This window comes from Salmo salar, chromosome ssa19 (genome assembly GCF_905237065.1).
Source record: "Salmo salar chromosome ssa19, Ssal_v3.1, whole genome shotgun sequence".
In the NCBI taxonomy this organism is placed as follows: domain Eukaryota; kingdom Metazoa; phylum Chordata; class Actinopteri; order Salmoniformes; family Salmonidae; genus Salmo; species Salmo salar.
The window spans coordinates 25,337,784-25,359,597 of record NC_059460.1 but is presented as its reverse complement, the minus strand read 5'-3'; the positions used below and the strand labels follow the sequence as shown (position 1 = coordinate 25,359,597).

The window sequence follows — 21,814 nt, the reverse complement described above, 5'->3', positions numbered from 1 at the left end:
AGCCCCATTCCCATCACGTCCACAAAGCAAAAGACAGGTTCCACAGACGTTAAAAACACTCAAAAACACAGCTGCCACCAATGTAATGTGCCATTAGGAGGCTTCAGATAGTGGAACATCAGCTGTGTGAACGCTAAGACTTGGACACCAGACAGCATACGGAGCTCAATAGGACGTGACTTCCTTCCAGGACATGCGACCACGGTCAAAATTAGTTCACCTGACACAAATGAATTTATAGACACAGGTCAGGCATTAGTAATCAATGAAGAACATCCAATTCTCATCCTTACAATTCTTACAAGTCACATCTAAAGTAACAGATGACCAGATTCTGGTAATGAGGCTGCAATTTATTTCTGATTTCTTTAGATGATGAAGTGTACATGCCCAATGAGGAAGACAGGCAGGAGTATGTGATGAATGAAAATGGCTGCATATACCAGGAGGAATCAGGTGGTGGAAGGCAATGGTATTATGGTCAGGTACATTAAAAGACTACACACACATGCCCCATGCACGCACACACACTTATCAAATACCTTAATATACTGTATACTCTACACACACATTTACAATTGTGTCATTATTGTTCCTTTTTTGAGGCTGAAGGCTATATTTCTCTCTTGTAGTTTGTGGAAGGGATTCTTGATATCTGTTTCCAAATCTTGGATGACTCACACATGCCTCTAGTAAACAGAGGCGATGCTGCCAACGTCTGCAGGATAGGCTCTGCAATGGTGAGTGATATTTGCAGATAACATAAGCACACTACACAATTTCCAAAATGAACCCTAGTATAAGCACTAAGAAGAGCCAAGTGCTTTTCACAACCACAAGACATACCAAGCATTTAACCTGAACTTCAGTCTACATCCACAGAATGTGATTTGCAGTAGATACTATATATATTGTCACGCCTGCTCCAGCTCCCCCTCCCTGGCGCTCGAAGGCGCCAGGCTCCCCAGCATTACACACTCCTGCCATCATCATTACGCACACCTGCCTCCCCCCTGTCACGCGCATCAGTGATTATTGGACTCACCTAGACTCAATCACCTGTGTCATTATCTCCTCTATATCTGTCTGTTCCCCACTTCAGGATTAATGTTCGTTTGCCTTTGCATACCTGGTTCTGACGTTGTCTCTGTCCTGTTTGATGTCTGTTCCTTATTAAATGTTCAACTCCCCGTACCTGCTTCTAATCTCCAGCGTCGGTCCTTACACATATACAGTACATATTGAATGAGATATTGCCTCACTAGATTATTTTTATATAATATTTCAGAAAAAAGTGCACAAAATAAGTGGATATTTGTGTCTACATTCAACTGGTAAAAGTTGATTGTGATATGAATAAAGGAAAAAATTACCCTGGTACCTGGCCTTAATTAAACACTTTTATCAACTTACTCTGAACATTTCATTTCAAACTAACCTAGCCTTATGCCTGGTGCACTAATCTCTTTGTGGTTTTTTGTCTATATATTTTTCCATTCTTTGTGGAACCAGATGAACTCCCAGGATGACCGCGGAGTCTTGGTGGGCAACTGGAGCGAGGACTTCTCCAATGGCACTGCACCAACCTTCTGGATTGGCAGTGACCAGATCCTGCTCCAGTACGCCAGCAAAGGCCCCGTCAGCTACGCCCAGTGCTGGGTCTATGCCGGGACGCTCAACACCTGTGAGTGCCTGATCAAATTCCCTTTTCATTTTCAAATTCAGTCAACTTTATTATGCCCACCCCACAAAATAGGTCATGTGCCTTCCAATTTACCTGTGATTTGCACTGAGGGATTGATGGGCAATAGAAAACAGGCCCATCCAGTTATAAACTGCAGTTTTCAACTGAGAAAAGGTCGCCTTTTTTATTAAACATTTTTAGTGGGTAGATCAGCTTTAATATTGCAGATGGATTGTGGCTTCCGTAAATATAATTGTCTGCATCATTTCCAATCTCCAATATATATCTTTTAAAATATATTTTCCTTTATAATTTTCCCTTAACCCTACCACCCTCCCCTAATTGGAGTAAACTAATGGACAACAACACTTAGGCTTCTACTTCCAGCTTATACATTGTCACGTCCTGACCATAGAAAGATGTTATTTTCTATGGTAGAGTAGGTCAGGGTGTGACAGGTTTTTTCTTCTTCTATGTTTTCTATTTCTATTTTAGGTTCTAGTTTTGTATTTCTATGTTGGTTGGTTTTCGATGATCTCCAGTTAGAGGCAGCTGGTCCTCGTTGTCTCCAATTGGAGATCATACTTAAGTAGTTTTTTTTTTCCACCTGGGTTTGTGGAAGATTATATTTGAGTCAGTGTATGTTTCACCTCTGCGTCAGGGTTTGTTGCTTTTGTCATTCAGTTTATTTATATGTACTGCATAGTTTCACGGGGTAAATAAAATGTGGACCGACACACACGCTGCACTTTGGTCTGCTTCTCCTTTCGACAACCGTGACATATATATAAATTTTACGGAGACAGTATATTTTAAAATAGTTATCTTTTGTTTGTTTTTAATCCCAACCTTCAGTAACCCTCCCATCTATTTCTGAAGACCATCCAGTTTTGATTTCTAATTGCCAAATATTTTTCAACTGTGCTGTGATGTTTCACAAAAGTTCTGAACCTTTCTATTCTTGTAGTTTCTACAGATTGTAAATTTAAAAAAAACATTTTTGCTAAGAGTATTATTGATGGATTGACTATGGCTTTCTAAATCACCCAGCAGTTATATTTACAGATTTAGCAATAATTCTTCAGCCATTCCTGAATCTGCGACCAAAAACAAGGTAAACATGAACAGTACCAAAACAAATTACCTAATTATTCTGTATCTTTGCAGCAAAATATGCAGATCTGGGATGGTTGTATCCCCCATATATACAGTATAACATTCTATTGGTTGCAAGAATTTGTATAGTAATTTAAATAGAAAAACTAAACTTTAAATAGAAAGTTTAGAATCCAGCATTGTTTTGTGTATCAGTTCATAATCCATGTGCCATGGAATCGGTATATCAAATCTCTTTTCAACGATTTTGCGATCTATATGGCACAGTTCTAAATTAAATTGATATACATTTTTAATTATCACAATTTTCTTTAACCAATTCAGGTCTTTAACCCCTGTGCGGCCTCGGGACGGACATCCAGCGAAAAATCATATCGCCATTAGCATAACAAAATGTAATAATTTTTTTTTTCTCAATTTTTTTCCAAATTATATCGTTTTATAGATACACCTCTGCTGAATCGAACCACGTTGTCCGATTTCAAAAAGGCTTTACAGCAAAAGCAAAACATTAGATTATGTTAGAGGAGTATATCGTAAAAGTAGCCACATAGCCATTTTCTGACCAACCACATGCATCACAAATAACCAAAAAACAGCTAAATGCGCACTAACCTTTGACAATCTTCATCAGATGACACACCTAGGACATCATGTTACACAATACATGCATTCTTTTGTTCGATAAAGTTCATATTTATATATAAAAACAGCATTTTACATCGGTGCGTAACGTTGACTAACTATTTTCCCTCAAATGCATCCGATGAAACAGCGCTACAATTTACTAAATTACTATTCGAAAACATTTTTAACCTCTCTAGGCTAGGCGGGACGAATTCGTCCCACCTACGTAACAGCCACTGCTATCCTGTGGCGCGATTTTCAAAACCTTAAAAATCCTATTACTTCAATTTCTCAAACATATGACTATTTTACAGCCATTTAAAGACAAGACTCTCGTTAATCTAACCACACTGTCCGATTTCAAAAAGGCTTTACAACGAAAGCAAAACATTAGATTATGTCAGCAGAGTACCAAGCCAGAAATAATCAGACCCCCATTTTTCAAGCCAGCATATAATGTCACCAAAACCCAGAAGACAGCTAAATGCAGCACTCACCTTTGATGATCTTCATCAGATGACAACCCTAGGACATTATGTTATACAATACATGCATGTTTTGTTCAATCAAGTTCATATTTATATCAAAAACCAGCTTTTTACATTAGCATGTGACGTTCAGAACTAGCATACCCCCGCAAACTTCCGGGGAATTCGCTAACATTTTACTAAATTACTCACGATAAACGTTCACAAAAAGCATAACAATTATTTTAAGAATTATAGATACAGACCTCCTCTATGCACTCGATATGTCCGATTTTAAAATAGCTTTTTGGTGAAAGCACATTTTGCAATATTCTAAGTACATAGCCCAGGCATCACGGGCTCGCTATTTAGACACCCGGCAAGTTTAGCACTCACCATAATCATATTTACTATTATAAAATTTCATTACCTTTTGTTGTCTTCGTCAGAATACACACCCAGGACTGCTACTTCAATAACAAATGTTGGTTTGGTCCAAAATAATCCATCGTTATATCCGAATAGCGGCGTTTTGTTCGTGCGTTCCAGACACTATCCGAAATGGTAAAGAAGTGTCGCGCGCATGGCGCAATTCGTGACAATAAAATTCTAAGTATTCCATTACCGTACTTCGAAGCATGTCAACCGCTGTTTAAAATCAATTTTTACGACATTTTTCTCGTAGAAAAGCGATAATATTCCGACAGGGAATCTCCTTTTCGGCAAACAGAGGAAAAAATCCCAAAGGCGGGGGCGGTCGGGGTCACGCGCATAAGCTAGTGTCTCTTGATCGGCCACTTGAGAAAGGCGATAATGTGTTTCAGCCTGGGGCTGGAATGACGACATTCTGTTTTTTCCCGGGCTCTGAGCGCCTATGGACGACGTGGGAAGTGTCACGTTAGAGCAGAGATCCTTAGTAAATGATAGAGATGGAAAAGAAGTTCAACAAATGGTCAGACAGGCCACTTCCTGTAAAGGAATCTCTCAGGTTTTGACCTGCCATTTGAGTTCTGTTATACTCACAGACACAATTCAAACAGTTTTAGAAAATTTAGGGTGTTTTCTATCCATATGTAATAAGTATATGCATATTCTAGTTACTGGGTAGGAGTGGTAACCAGATTAAATCGGGTATGTTTTTTATCCAGCCGTGTCAATGCTGCCCCCTAGCCCTAACAGGATAAAATGTAATATTGTCATTCTAAGATTTATAGATGAATATCTCTTGAAAGCACCTGTAATGCCAGATTTAAAAATAACTTTACTGGGTAATCATACTTTGCGATGAAAGGGGATGCGATACTCTGAAAAATAGGCTGACGTTACAGGTCAGCGCCATCTTGGAACAATCGCATATCACATCTAGTCTTGTATACTATTGTCAATAATCCCTTACCTTTGGTTGTCTTCATCAGAAAGCACTTCCAGGAATCCCAGGTCCACAACAAATTTATTTTCGTTAGAAAAAATTACTCCTTTATGTTCCAAGAGCTTGTTCTTGTTAGCACATCTGAAGGCTGATCCAAATGCTCCATCGGCCGCGGGACAGCTATTTCGAGAAAATGCATTTTTTTTTCCATTTAGGTTCGTTCAAACATGTCAAATGTTGTATAACATAAATCTTCAGGGCCTTTTTCAACAAGAGAGCCAATAAGATTCAAGGAGGATGATTGCATTGTCTTTCAAAACGTTTCGAAAGGGGAGGGAAGCCAGGGCCGCCAGCGTCATAATGGTGATGGCCCTCCTCATGTGACCAATTTCAACAGCGTCTCATTCATTCCGTTTTAACAGTAGGAGACTCAAACCACTTTGTAAACACTGGGGACATCTAGTGGAAGCAATAGGAAGTGCTCAATGAACCATAGCTCACGGTGTGATTAATAGGCAACGTGATGAAGTTGAGTTCGCAATTCAGAATTCCACTTCCTGTTTCGATCTGTCTCGGGGTTTTGACTGCCATATGAGTTCTGTTATACTCACAGACACCATTCAAACAGTTTTTAAAACTTTAGGGTGTTTTCTATCCACAAGTAGTAATTATATGCATATCCTAGCTTCTGAGTTTGAGTAGTAGGCCGTTTAAAATGGGCACGAATTTTTTTCAAAATGCACAATCCCTCCATCAGTGCTCAGACTGTCCGCAATAGGCTGAGAGAGGCTGGACTGAGGGCTTGTAGGCCTGTTGTAAGGCAGGTCCTCACCAGACATCACCGGCAACAACGTCGCCTATGAGCACAAACTCACCGTCGCTGGACCAGACAGGACTGGCAAAAAGTGCTCTTCACTGACGAGTCGCGGTTTTGTCTCACCAGGGGTGATGGTCGGATTCGCGTTTATCGTCGAAGTAATGAGCGTTACACCGAGGCCTGTACTCTGGAGCGGGATCGATTTGGAGGTGGAGGGTCACAGCGTCTTCGAACTGAGATTGTTGTCATTGCAGGCAATCTCAATGCTGTGCGTTACAGGGAAGACATCCTCCTCCCTCATGTGGTACCCTTCCTGCAGGCTAATCCTGACATGACCCTCCAGCATGACAATGCCACCAGCCATATTGCTCGTTCTTTGTGTGATTTCCTGCAAGACAGGAATGTCAGTGTTCTGCCATGGCCAGCGAAGAGCCCGGATCTCAATCCCATTGAGCACATCTGGGATCTATTGGATTGGAGGGTGAGGGCTAAGGCCATTCCCCCCAGAAATGTCTGGGAACTTGCAGGTGCCTTGGTGGAAGAGTGGGGTAATATCTCACAGCCAGAACTGTAAAATCTGGTGCAGTCCATGAGGAGGAGATGCACTGCAGTACTTAATGCAGCTGGTGGCCACACCAGATACTGAATGTTACTTTTGATTTTGACCCCCCTTTGTTCAGGGACACATTATTCAATTTCTGCTAGTCACACGTCTGTGGAACATGTTCAGTTTATGTCTCTGTTGTTGAATCTTGTTATATTCATACAAATATTTACATATGTTAATTTTTCTGAAAATAAACGCAGTTGACAGTGAGAGGACGTTTCTTCTTTTGCTGAGTTTATAAATAGGCCTTTTTAATTTTGTCTGGCTTGCCATATAATTAAAATAACAAGTCACTGGGTGAAGGCAAGGCCATAAGCAAATAGGTAAACTAGCATATGACGAAAGAGTTAATCGGGGTGATTTTTCCACAAATAGACAGGTATTTTTCTTTCCATGGTAGAAAGATCTTATCTATTTCTGCTAACTTTCCATTAAGATGTATTGGTAAACTACACAGTAATGTAAAAGTAAAACATTTTTGTGATCCAATAAGTAATATAGTACACTAATCATAATTTTATTGTAATCCAGAGAGGTTAGGAAAATTATCTAGATCCTCTATGAGAATCAGCGTACAATGACATCTTCGTTTTTAAGCCCTGGATATCTAGCCCCTTGATATTATTGTTATATCTGATTTTAATAGCTAACATTTCGATGGCCATAACAAATAGATATGCCGATAGTGGACAATCTTGTTTTATTCCATTTGACGCTTTAATACTTTCTGAGAAGTAGACATTATTTCAAATTTTACAGCTAGGGTTACAATTCATAACTTTAACCCATTGTATAAGAGATTCTCCAAAATTGAAATATTCCAGGCATTTATATATAAATTCCGGTCATACTTTATCAAAAGCCTTTTCAAAGTCAGCTATGAATACCAGGCCTGGTTTCCCAGATTTTTCATAGTGTTCTATTGTTTCCGGTACTTGTGTTATATTATCTCCAATGTATCATCCATGTAAAAAAGCTGTCTGATTAGGATGAATAATATCCAGCATTAAAAAGAAATATTCAGTGCGCTTCGCATTTTGCTAGTATTTTTCATTAGTGTAAGGGTCCTCCAATTTTTTTAATGGACTGGATCTTTATATATTTACCACTTGGGTTCTGCCTCAGTAATAATGAAATCAGACCTTCTTGTTGAGTATCTGATAATTTACCAGTTTCATAGGAGTGATGAAAACATGCTAATAAACGGTCCTCTGAGTACGGTACATCAAAAAAAGGTTTGGTATGCCGTCCAGCCCTGGGGTTTTCCTGGGCCTCTATGGGAAAGTTTTTATTGCTATTTATCTGTCCCTCTATTTCATTATTTTGACCTAAATTGCTTTTGTTTTAAAGATGAGTATTGAATTTTATGGTTTCTAAAGGCACATAGATGAATATAACAGAAAGGGTATTTTCTCCAAAAGATTTGAGGGAGTGCGCACATGCTGCTATTCTTTGTTGAGCACTTAACAAAGAAACAGATACTTCTAGTTGCTTCATTTAGTTATTCATGCAACTTTAGTTGTGATACAAATGATAGGCTATATGTTTTGACTTTTAATACATATAAGGCTGCATGATGCGCCTCTAATAATGATTTGAAAAAAGTTGCATCAAAGGCATGAGCTCTGCTTAGTTTTTTGAGAGGGTTGTACACACTTCATCAATGGAACTCTTTTGGTTTAATTAATTTATTGCCATCGGAGCCCGCTGGTGTAACTGCTAAACTGCTTTCTGACTGTACACTGTACTGCATGATTGTATCAGGTTTACTAATGTGTTAGTTCTATTAGTTCAGGTTGACTATGACGTGACAACTACAGTATGCCGGCTGTGTGTAGCAGTTAGCGATTGTGATTTAGTTTGGCTTGGAAAGGTTTTTTCGCCTGGTCACAGACAGCTGATGTGTTGTGCACCGGGGTCCACAAGGGAAGGGAAAAGGTGAGAGGAGGAGAGCGTGTAGATAGTTACGAGAAAAAATGATATACGGTTGAAGTCGGAAGTTTACATACACCTTAGCCAAATACATTTAAACTCAGTTTTTCACAATTCCTGACATTTAATCCTAGTAAAAATTCCTTGTATAAGGTCAGTTAGGATCACCACTTTATTTTAAGAATGTGAAATGTCAGAATAATAGTAGAGAGAATGATTTAATTTCAGCTTTTCTTTCTTTCCATCACATTTCCAGTGGGTCAGAAGTTAAAATGCACTCAATTAGTATTTGGTAGCATTGCCTTTAAATTGTTTAACTTGGGTAAAATGTTTTGGTTAGTCATCCACAAGCTTCCCACAATAAGTTGGGTGAATTTTGGCCCTTCCTCCTGACAGAGCTGGTGAAACTGAGTCAGGTTTGTAGGCCTCCTTGCTCGCACACGCTTTTTCAGTTCTGCCCACAAATTTTCTAAAGGATTGAGGTCAGGGCTTTGTGATGGCCACTCCAATACCTTGACTTTGTTGTCCTTAAGCCATTTTGCCACAACTTTGGAAGTATGCTTGGGGTCATTGTCCATTTGGAATACCCATTTGTGACCTAGCTTTAACTTCCTGACTGATGTCTTGAGATATTGCTTCAATATATCCAGATAATTTTTCTTCCTCGTGAAGCCATCTATTTTGTGAAGTGCACCAGTCCCTCCTGCAGCAAAGCACCCCCACAACATGATGCTGCCACCCCCGTGCTTCACGGTTGGGATGGTATTCTTCGGCTTGCAAGCCTCCCCCTTTTTCATCCAAACATAACGATGGTCATTATGGCCAAACAGTTCTATTTTTGTTTCATCAGACCAGAGGACATTTCTCCAAAAAGTACGATCTTTGTCTACATCCACAGATACACCTCCAGTTGACTCAAAATATGTCAATTAGCCTATCAGAAGCTTCTAAAGCCATGACATCATTTTCTGGAATTTTCCAAGCTGTTTAAAGGCACAATCAACTTAGTGTATGTACACTTCTGACCCACTGGAATTGTGATACAGTGAATTATAAGTGAAATAATCTGTGTGTAAACAATTGTTGGAAAAATTGCTTGTGTCGTGCACAAAGTAAATGTCCTCACCGACTTGCCAAAACTATAGTTTGTTAAAAATAAATTTGTGGAGTGGTTGCAAAACGAGTTTTAATGACTCCAACCTAAGTGTATGTAAACTTCCAACTTCAACTGTATACAACAAGCAAAGTGATCATGCTGTTTTTATGTGGCTGCTATGAAAGTGAACTGTTTGCGTGTGATAAGAGGTGTATTCATTCCGGCGATTCTGTTGAAAAACATTTCTTAAACTGAAGGAAACAGAACAAAACAGGGAAAAACATATTACACCCTAGATCAGCTAGATGCTGAGTGTGCAAGGCGGTATTGAATGTGTCACAGCCTCTCACCTTGATTACTCAAAATTCTCCCGACCTGTGCACCTACGTTGCAAACTTTCATCCATAGGCTAGGTTGTAGGAACCTCATGATGGGTACAGGGAACATTTTTGTATCATGTAGTAGCCTAATCCTACCGCTGTTACATTGAGCTTGGTGAATGGAATATGAGTGACAGTCATCCAGTATGCTGTAATAAAAATAAGGCCATGCTCATCAAAAACAAAATTATGCTAAGCCATAGCTCAATACACAAATCCCGGTTTTCTGACTAGTCTGGAGCATAGGCCACTTTCTAGGTATGGAGGAGATGTAGAAAATGTGTAATTAAGGTGACTAGTACTATTGACAGAAAAAAATAGGTAACCGTTTCCTCAGACAAGGCCCGCTGTTGTGCAAATAAAACACACTTCTGAAAGTTATATCCGTACATCTACTCTAATCAATTGATTGAATACATTTAATGTATTAGTTAAACATTTATTAATGTTAACGATTGCATTTTAATTAATATATGCTTATTTTGAAGTGTTGCCTAGCCTCTTTAATGGTGTCCCCTCCCCTGCCCCAGTCCTGCGGTGTCTGGGCATCCCTGCCAGGGTGATCACCAACTTCAACTCCGCCCACGACAACTCAGGGAACATAATCACGGATCTCGTCTTCAACTCAGTGGGAAATCAGCTTGAACTGAACGAGCGCCTTACCAGAGACTCAATCTGGTAGTTATATTTCTGCATATCAATTTGTATTGTATGAAACTGAAATCCCAGAACGTAGGTTTCGATATTTCTGTCTTTCACTGTATGTACTGTAAAAACAGTTTAGTCACAACATGGTGTGGGGGGGGAGAACATTTTTGTGCAGGATCCCAGATAGTATATCTGAGTGGTGAAGGATGACAGATTGTGTACCTGAGCAGTGCAGGATGCCAGACAGTGTACCTGAGTGGTGAAGGATGACAGATTGTGTACCTGAGCAGTGCAGGATGCCAGACAGTGTACCCGAGTGGTGAAGGATGACAGATTGTGTACCTGAGCAGTGCAGGATGCCAGTTAGTGTTCCTGATGGATGCAGGATGCCAGATAGTGTTCCTGACGGGTGCAGGATGCCAGATAATGTTATTGAGAGGTGTGCATTGTCTCCACAGGAACTACCACTGCTGGAACGAGGCTTACTTGTCCAGACTTGACCTCCCTGCAGACCAGGACTTGGGTGGCTGGCAGGTTGTGGATTCCACCCCTCAGGAAACCAGTGATGGTAAGAGAGAAATTAGGATAATGGGAGAGACCTAATTTTCACTTCTGTATACACATTTTGTATGCTTAGAATGGGATTCAAAATTGCATAATCAAATTCATGAAAACGCAGCCATTTAAGATACAGTGTGTTCCATGATAATTTGCACCCTTGATAACCGCTAGGCTAAATAAATACAAATACTTAGCTATATTGTATGCAATACAATTGCTCAGCAAAATAGATTTTGTTTAACAAGTAATACAAAACAATCTAAAAAAGATAGGGGTCAAAATTATAGGCATCCCTGTTTTCAATACTCCAGCACCCTCCCATTGCGAGGATAACGCCACCGAGCCTTTTTCATCAATGTTTTATGAGATTGGAGAACAAACACGTTGGGAGTGATATTAGACCACCATTCCTCCATAAATAGTCTCTCCAGATCCTTGATATCTTTATTCTGTGCTTATGGACTGCCCTCTTCAGTTCAAACCACAGGTTGATTTTGTACTCAATTAACCATTTGTTTGTGGATTTTGATTAGTGCTTGGGGTTATTGTCTTGCTGGAAGATCCACTTGCGGCCAAGTGTTAGCCTCATGGCAGAAGCAACCAGGTTTTTGGATAAAATATCCTGGTACTTGGTAAAGTCCATGATGCCATTAACCTTAAAGGCCCCGGGACCAGTGGAAGCAAAATAGTCCCAAAACATCAAAAGTCCACCACCTTATTTTACCATAGGTATGAGCTACTTTTATGCATATGCTTCTGTTTTTCAACACCAAGCCCACCACTGGTGTGCGTGGCCAAAGAGCTTCATTTTCATGTCATCTGACCATAGCACTGGTGTCATAAGCATCGTTGAAGGGGGACCAAAACGCAGCGGGTAAAGTGCTCATCTTCTTATTTTATTAAAGAAAAACACTTAATCAAAATAAACAAACGACAAAAACATTCCAGTAAGGTGCACAGACTACACTAGAAACAACCACCCACAAACACAAGAGAAAACAAACCCAACTAAATATGGCCTCTAATTAGAGACAACGACAGCCAGCTGCCTCTAATTGGAGGTCATTGCCAAAACCCAACATAGAAATAGAAAACTAGATAAACACATAGAAATAGATAACATAGAACATAAACCAAAAACCCCGAAACACACAAAACAAACATCCCCTGCCACGCCCTGACCAAACTACAATAACAAATAACTCCTTTTACTGGTCAGGACGTGACAACTGGTTCCAATCCATGTGCCAATGCCATTTATGAAACTCTAGGTGGTGCTACTGTATGGTCAGATGACATGAAAATAGAGCTCGTTTTTTCTCTTTCTCTGAGCAATTGTATTAGTATAATATATATATATATTTTTAAACAATATACAGTAGCTCAGTATTTGCATTAGAATAATTTATTTTATGCAGTATTTTTGCTCATCTTTATCAAGGGTGCCAATAATTATGGACCCCACTGTATATTTTTCCACATTTGCATTTTTTCATCTGAAATGAATGTTCTTTGGCCCTTTCTATGTTTATGGCTGTTCTCATACTTTTAAAACATTTACTTTAGATGTGCTTTAGAATGTGTTTTGTTGCAAAACAAGATATCCAACACACTTGTTGCATACCAAAACACGCTATGTCCAGAGCCATGTGTTTAGAGTTGGGACATTGAGGTTTCTGCATTATACATAGCCTTCACATAACACTACAATATTCTATGGCAGCCATGTTAGCTCCCGAATGAGCATTATGTAATAGTCCCAGTTCTTGTTGTTTCTCTCTAATGATTTTTAATCTTAAAAGATTAAACACATTTTGTACGTCTTCACCATATCTGTGATTATTTCAGTTATTATTTCCTAAAGTGTTATTGAATGTACGCTTGTTTATTCCATGTGTAACTCTGTGTTGTTGTTTGTGTCGCACTGCTTTGCTTTATCTTGGCCAGGTCGAAGTTGTAAATGAGAACTTGTTCTCAACTAGCTTACCTCGTTAAATAAAGGTGAAATAAAATACATTTAAAAAATGATTATGAAAGATTGCACAAAAACAGTGGATAACTGTTTAATCCCCCTGAATCCAACAATGTAGTTGAAATGATAGTGATGTTAAATGTTTTGGGGAAACATGTTGGTTTGTTATTGAGAACACTGGACAAAATAGTAGAGTGCAGGCCTACATAATGTCATTTATATTCAAGAAAGTGTCTGAATGTAGCTGTTAAACACAGGCTATAGACTTGAAAAAAACTGAAGCAGAAACAAAAACCAGGAAATCAGTTACCAGTCTAATAGTATTGAAATTGACAGCATCGCTAGTCCTTTGCCCATGCTTTGACCAGGGGCCCATTCTGGTAGTTGACGACGAGGCAGGTGTAGAGCTGGTTGATGCTTCCAGTGATGGTGAGAGGGATGACAGTGTCAAACAGCTTGTGCTCCTTCTCTCTGCAAATCAGCTGCTACACAGGGACCATCAGCCGAGATGTATTGCGTCTCCCTGACTTCTGCTGCTGGCGTCTGTGCTCTCTTTCAGAGGAAAGCTGGTCTGTAGACCTTACAGGGCACACAGTCATCCAAAAGGAAACCTTTGTCCACCATTATGGCCATCGCTGGTTTCAGCAGAGAAACTATGTCAGACTGCTTCAGGATCTCCTTCTCATAGACAGAGCCTCCATATAGGGCTGAAACAAAGACATGTCTTAAGAAAGTTGCCCAATGTTGTCACGATGCAGCGCACAGTCCGCTGGCGGATGTTGAATCTGTGGGCCAGATCCCTCTACTTCAGACCTAGTGAAAGATGAGTCATGAAAAGGAAAAACTTGTCTGTGGGCTGTAGGGATTGTGACTGATGGAAAAAGGGATTTAGATGCATTACTATGCAAAATTATAACTCAAATTATCAGCCCTACAGATTGCAGATAAATATGATAATACGGAATTACAGCATCGCCTCTGCTAGAGACATTTGTGAGTCATCAGTGTCCAAAAAATGAGTCTCCGTCAAAGGATTTGGGTTATCCAGCAGGACAACAACCCAAAACACACATCAGAAAGCATCCAGGAATGGTTCAATAAGAAAAGCTGGACTATTTGGGAGTGGCCAGTGTTGAGTCCAGATCTGAATCCCATCAAAAAGCTATGGCGAGAACTGAAAACAGCAGTTGGTGGAATGCATCCCTAAAATATTGCAGAATTGGAGCAGTTTGCAGCAGTTTTAGGGATCCAATAAAAGGTGCAGCAAGCTCATTGATGTCCACAGGAAGCATTTGTTGGCAGTTATCTGGCCAAAGCCTCTGCAACCAGATATTAGCTCTTGGGTGATAATAATTTTGTCCATGTCATTTCACCAAATAGTTTTTTCAATTTAAACTCATTTTAGAAGAAATTGGGAATTATTTTTAAAAAGTGCAAGGGTGCCAATATATTAGGCCACAATTATACAGGCAATTCTTAAAATTAATAAAATGGCTCTGAAAAGCATTGATTGCATCTTGAAAATGTAGCACTGCCCTGATAATTAATACAATCCGCTTCCAATTGCATTGCTGTATTCTCCAAAAATGCTAGACAATATATTCTAGACAATGCTAAATAACCAGCTAACAAAATATCAAAACAGTTTGGATGAAATAACAGCACCCTAGGGAAGTCGAAAATAAGCAAACATTTTTGAAACGTGAACTATCCTTTTAAAAGTCAAACAGACAGGGTCATGGGTTGTTGATATTGTTTTTGCAGGATATTTCCGCTGTGGACCATGCTCTATCAAAGCCATCAAGGAAGGAATGCTCGGTTATCAATTTGATGGCCCATTTGTGTTTGCTGAGGTAAACCAATACATCTTCTATATGCTTGACCAGTAACAGTTTGTTTAATGTTCAGCCATAATGCCTTCATCTTCACTCTATGCCATTATGAAGCATAACACAGTTATGCTTTATAACTTGCAATACATTTTATCTAATTAAAATCAATCATAATATTCACATTTATCTCTTTCTTTTAACCTCAGGTGAATAGCGACGTTTACAAATACACGCTAAATACACAAACTGGGAAAACTGAGTTACTAAGCGTAGACAAAACTTATGTCGGCAAGAAACTCGTGACGAAGTCCATTGGTGGAAACAATTATGAGCCAATGGACATTACAGAGACGTACAAATACCCAGAAGGTATGTGGCACCTGGACAATGGAGTAGGCTGGCAAGGGTGCAACTGCTTGTTTAAAGTTTGTTATTGGCAGTTTGCAAAGTGTCTCATGAAATTAATGCAACAAGAATGAAGTATAGAAATGACTTTGCTATTACTGCTTTTCAAATTACTTCAAATATAAACGCAACATGCAACAATTTCAATGATTTTACTGAGTTACAGTTCATGTAATCCTGCTAACCCTCCCCCCCCAAAAAGGATATAGATGTACTATTGTAAAGTGGTTGTTCCACTGGATATCATAAGGTGTTTGCACCAATTTGTAAGTCTGCTAAATGACGTAAATGTAAATGTAAATGATGTAAGGAAATCAGTAAATTGAAATAAATGTATTAGGCCTTAATCTATTGATTTCAAATTACTGGGCAAGAGCGCAGCCATGGGGAGCCAGGCCCAGCCAATCAGAATACGTTTTTCCCCACAAAAGGGCTTTATTACAGACAGAAATACTCCTCAGTTTCATCAGCTGCCAGGGTGGCTGGCCTCAGAAGAAGCCGGATGTGGAGGTCCTGGGCTGTGGAGGTCCTGGGCTGTAGGTGAAATACAATTGCCAATGAGTTTCATATCAGTCCCATGGTTGTTTTTTTAAGGAGTGGGGCAGTCCCACTCCTCTCGTATTTTTTTGTCTGTTGTATTTGATAGAGAGAGAAAAGAAAGAAGAGAATTGCTAAAATAGCAGTGGGCCGGATTCAAACCCTTGCTGCAGCGATACATGTGTTCCGAAGATCACTAGACCACCCTAGGCCACCAGTCCCATGTTAACTCTATTCCCCTCCAACTCCCCACACACACACAGGCAGTAGTAAAGATGAAGAGACCATGAAGAATGCCGAGAGAACCTACAAGTCGCATATGCAATATGATGACGAGCAGGGTGTGGAGATGACGCTGGAGATCCCGCAGGAGCGTGTGAAGAGTGGCCAGAACTTCCAGATGGCTGTGGTCTTCAGGAACCTGAGTGAAGACACACGCACCATCCATGGCCTCCTGGTCGGCTCCACGATCTACTACACCAACATCCAAAGGGCTCAGTTCAAGCAGGAGACCTTTGACGTCACTCTGAACCCAATGGAGAGTGAGTAGAAACCAGGGTGACACTTTACATACGTACTGTACTGTAGGTCTTTTTGGGCTTGTCTCCATGTATCACAACTTTGTATGATAGTCCTGCAAAGCTTTCAGACCCCTCCTCTGAAATAAAATCCTCAACTGCTTATAGAAAATGCTTTGCAGTCCTTTTACAGCTTCATGGCACCGTCCTGTTTGAGCAGGTATGTGTTGTATTGTAAGAGATTGTGAGGTAACGATGGGATACTCTCTAGTACTTACCTCAAAAGACTTTACAGGTAACAAATGGTACCAAATGGTAAGCAACAGTGAATCCCAAATAATCCAAATATTAATAATCAGGTAATAATTATAAAAGTTATGTTCTGCCAAACATACACTCCTGTTGTTGATTGACTTTGTTTCGTTGTCAAAACTCTGTCTCCCTAAAACCAACAGCGTCGAGGGTACAGGTGGTCGTGCTAGCCCAGAACTATGTGCCCCAGCTGGGTTGCCAATCCAACCTCCGCTTCGTGGTGACGGCCAAGAGCTTGGAGAACAACCAGGACATGATGGCCATACAGATAGTGAACCTGAAAGGCCCCGACCTGGCCTTTGCGGTGGGTCTGGAAGTTTCATTAGTCCTCTTTAATAGGATGTATTTCCTTCCTCCCTTAAAGGGATAGTTCACCCAAATAAAACATTTCATCTTGGTTTCTTTACCCTGTCAGCAGTAATTTGGTGACAGTGACCAGGTACACAAAACCAAATCATGGATTGCTCTCTTACGTTGTCCATAGACTGCTGACATGGTAAGGAAAACTGTCATTTTTTTATTTGAGGGAACTATCCTTTAAAGTGTTCCGTAACAGTATATGTGAAACATATTTCGTTTTTCCCCAAGAGCTAATGTAGTAGTGTACCCAATTAAAGCCTTATTTGTGCTGCTGGAGTGCTGCATCTCTCCTCGCCTTTGATCAAGCAGCCATTCCGAAAAACATTCATGCTCCCAACGCAGGGGAGTTGATAATCCCTAGATTATTATCATTTCTTATATCACCATAGATTTCTGTGAATGGACTATCTCTATTTGAACAGATGAGTGGACCAGCGAAGGTGAACCAGAAGGTATTTGTCAATGTGGAGTTCACCAACCCGTTCCCATTCAGCCTGCGTGACGTGAGGATAGCCATGCAAGGGCCTAATTTCATCTCATACCGGGAAAGGTTGTACAGGTAAGCGGATTTACAACTCCAAGACCTCACATCATGATGATGTTCACACTTACATTAGTCTCACATTCACAAAAACAGATCCAATGTAGTTTGTTTAGTATGCCAATCTGTGTGTGTGTGTGTGTGTGTGTGTGTGTGTGTGTGTGTGTGTGTGTGTGTGTGTGTGTGTGTGTGTGTGTGTGTGTGTGTGTGTGTGTGTGTGTGTGTGTGTGTGTGTGTGTGTGTGTGTGTGTGTGTGTGTTTGTTTGTAGTGTGATCGCTCCCGGTGCCTCCATCACCTGGATGGAGTCCTGTGTCCCTACGAGGTCTGGGAATACAATGATCTATGCTGTCCTGGACTGCTCGGTCCTTGGGAATGTGCAAGGCAATTGGGCCATCGTCGTCCAGGCCTGAGCATTGCCCAGGATGCCCTTCCCACCTGCTAATCGCCTGCCATCGACCGGAAAACCATGGACGAATAGAGGCCCTTTGTGTTGATTTGAAAGGATTTGATCGCTGGATAAGCAATTCCATCTAGCCTATGAGAGGGTGAGGGCGAGCAAATAACATACCCCTTACAGAAAAAACACATGATTCACAGGTGAAATTTCCTCCTTTGAAATCATGTGAAACCATGTTTTTTAGGAACACTGAAGTTTACATGTGGTTTTTACATGTGATCACAAACTTTCACGTGAATATTTTTCAAATGAGATTCCACAGATGATGCCCTGCAAACAAAATTGAGTCGTTAGGATACACACAAACAGTGCTTTTAACATACAGTGTTTTCAACATACATATTTGACATGCATGATTACATTGTGTATGTTTATTTATGCAGTAATTATAATTCAACATGTCCACAGCTGGGTTTTAAACTCACAAACTCTTGGTTCACGGCATCCCGACCTTCCTGCTACACCATCAAGTCGGTGTCAATTACAAATTGAACCTGTATTCCTACACTTTGGGTTTAAGTCAAATAAATATGAGCTTTGTTAAAAATACACGATTATAAAAAAGTATTATATTTATCATAGTGATTCAGGAGTAACATTAAAACAGAGTAATATCCCCCACAAACAGTAGACAACTATTCAGAAAACAATACTTATTCTGAAATAACTGTATGAAATCTATGGTGAGAGAATAATCAGATTAACTAAAATAGAAGTGCAGATGGCACTCTTTTGCTAAGTGCAGACATGTATTATAGGTAATGAATGTGTATAGGAATGCTATAGACTTTGATGGGCAGCAGAAAGATCACCTTAACCCAGAAGTTGTAAATTCTAATCCCAGGTGGGGTCATATTGAAAAGTCACTACTAAGTGATCATGTCAAAAATAATCATGTTATCATTGATGAAATATTTGGTACACTATTTTAGCTGAATAGTGTACCATTTACTTTAAAATCCCACATATCATTTGATTCCCTTACACAAAAATACATGCAAAATCACATTTTCAAATGTGAAGTAGCTGTTTTCACATGTTGAGCTGGAATTTTCACATTTAAAAACAAAAGAGACTTGAGGTCAGTTGTTCACATATGAAACCACATGTTCACATGTATTCAATTTAAAGTTCACATGTTAACACCACCTTTTCACATATGAGGAGAATAACATTTTGCATCCCCATGTCGTCACATTTATTTCACGAGATCATGTTTTCACATGTGTAGTTTCATGTTATCAGATGTTGCTTTTACATGTTGTCACATATGTTATCACATGTGAAATGTATGTGATTTTTCTGTAAGGGATTGCTTACACCGATAAGATGTTTTACAGAAATGCCTACGGCTAGGGGCTAGGAGTTGATTTGGAATTGGACAGAAGAGGGAGGGCCAAAAATGCAACAAGTGCATCAGTTTATCTTTTTATTTCCTCTGCAACGCCAAATATCAATCAAATCAATATATTTTCAGGCATTGGTGACACTTAAAGTTGAAAGGCACCTACATAAGGACTTCATCACACATTCATTAGCCATATATGCCACATTCATAATCAGTAGAACTGCAAGCTGACTTTATTTAACTAGGATTGTTAGCTAAGAACAAATTCTTATTTCCAATGACGGCCTACCCCGGCCAAACCCGGACGACGCTGGGCCAATTGTGTGCCGCCCTATGGGACTCCCAATCACGGCCAGATGTGATACAGTCTGGATACGAACCAGGGACTGTAGTGATGCCTCCTGCATTGAGATGTAGTGCCTTAGACCGCTGTGACTTCTTTGATATGTCACAGTATCATCACTTGCATGTCAACTCTAAACATCCTGTGTAAACTTGCAGTTGTTGACATAGTTTTTTCATAAAAATTAACCCTTCACTAGTGTTACCAAAGACTCTCATGGATGAAAAATGTTCAATAGTTATGATCCATATGAATATGATGGATAGAGTTTTTTATGCATTGTAATTAGATTACATTTATATCTCAGGGATTACATTTGGTTTTGAGTCAGCCGACTCAGATTCGGTTTCTGTTATTTTCGATCTTACAAACCTTTGCTGACTGTAAATTTCTCATACATCATGACCTTCAATCTAGTCAACGGTCCAGTGTTATCTGCAGTAGATTTTAATCAAGCAGAAAAGGTGCTGTATTTGAAGAAGCTATGCGTATTTGGGAAACAATGTGATTTTTTTTAATTTCGACTGGGATTTTGGTTGCCAAAACGTTGCACATCACCCAACTATTAACCTTAGAAAAATAATTTAATTGTATAACATTAAAAAAAAATAATAATCACAATGTAAAAGCCATATGTGGGCACCATTCCTCAGTTATTTTGTTTGATCGTTTTTTGTATAACCAGTAATATTGGAAAACCGTAATTTTTGGCTTTGCATCAAACTAAACATTTTAATTCACTGCCATGAACTGTTTATAAAGTTTCAGCTGTGCACTGCTTTTGATTAACAATAAAATCATTTTCTATATCAATACTGTTGTCACACCATTTAAAAATTTTTTTATACATTTTGGGAATGTATAAAAATAAATATACAGGAATACCTTATTTACATAAGTATTCAGACATTTTGCTATGAGAATCGAAATTGAACTCAGGTGCATCCTGTTTCCATTGGTCATCCTTGAGATGCTTCTACAACTTGATCGGAGTCCACCTGTGGTAAATTGATTTTATTGGACATGACTTGGAAAGGCACACACCTGTCTATATGCTGTATGGTCCAACAGTTGACAGTGCATGTCAGAGCAAAAACCAAGCCATGAGGTTGAAGAAATTGTCCATAGAGCTCCGAGACATCATTCTTAAATTTAAGAAGTTTGGACATACCAAGACTCTTCCTAGAGCTGGCTGCCCGGTCAAACTGAGCAATCAGGGGAGAAGGGCCTTGGACAGGGCCCAGGAACCCGATGGTCACTCTGACAGAGCTCCAGAGTTCATCTGTGGAAATGGGAGAACCTTCCAGAAGGACAACCATCTCGGCACCACCACCAATCAGGCCTTTATGGTAGAGTGGCCAGACGGAAGCCACTCCTCAGTAAAAGGCACATGACAACCTGCTTGGGGTTTGCTAAAAGGCGCCTTAAAGGCTCTCAGACCATGAGAAACAAGATTCTCTGGTCTGATGAAACCAAGATGGAACTCCGGCCGGAATTCCAAGCGCCACTTCTGGAGGAAACCTTGCACCATACCTACGGTGAAGCATGCTGTTGGCAGCATCATGCTGTGAAGATGTGGCAGGGACTGGGAGACTAGTCAGGATCAAGGCAAAGATGAACAGAGTGAAGTATAGAGTGATCCTTGAATAAAACCTGCTCTAGAGTGCTCAGGACCTCAGACTGGGGTGAAGCTTCACCTTCCAACAGGACAACGACCCTAAACACACAGCCAAGACAACACAGGAGTCTCTGAATATCCTTGAGTGGTTCAGCCAGAGCCTGGACTTGAACCCAATCGAACATCTCTGGAGAGACCTGAAAATAGCTGTGCAGCAACATTCCCCATCCAACCTGACAGAGCTTGAGAAGATCTGCAGAAATGAA

General features: G+C 39.9%; 1 protein-coding gene across 1 annotated transcript in view; it reads left to right on the top strand.

Annotated features, from left to right (window-relative positions):
- Window positions 1-20,737, top strand: part of LOC106578593 (coagulation factor XIII A chain-like) — a 31,801-nt gene extending 11,064 nt beyond the window's left edge. Inside the window, exons 5-15 of the mRNA XM_045702159.1 lie at window positions 373-485; window positions 633-740; window positions 1,513-1,684; window positions 10,626-10,773; window positions 11,202-11,311; window positions 15,041-15,129; window positions 15,315-15,477; window positions 16,314-16,592; window positions 17,024-17,184; window positions 17,663-17,799; window positions 18,051-20,737. Coding sequence (XP_045558115.1) covers window positions 373-485; window positions 633-740; window positions 1,513-1,684; window positions 10,626-10,773; window positions 11,202-11,311; window positions 15,041-15,129; window positions 15,315-15,477; window positions 16,314-16,592; window positions 17,024-17,184; window positions 17,663-17,799; window positions 18,051-18,192 — 1,622 coding nt within the window. The 3' untranslated portion in view covers window positions 18,193-20,737. The remainder of the gene's footprint in view (window positions 1-372; window positions 486-632; window positions 741-1,512; window positions 1,685-10,625; window positions 10,774-11,201; window positions 11,312-15,040; window positions 15,130-15,314; window positions 15,478-16,313; window positions 16,593-17,023; window positions 17,185-17,662; window positions 17,800-18,050) is intronic.
- The last annotated feature ends 1,077 nt before the right edge of the window (window positions 20,738-21,814 follow it).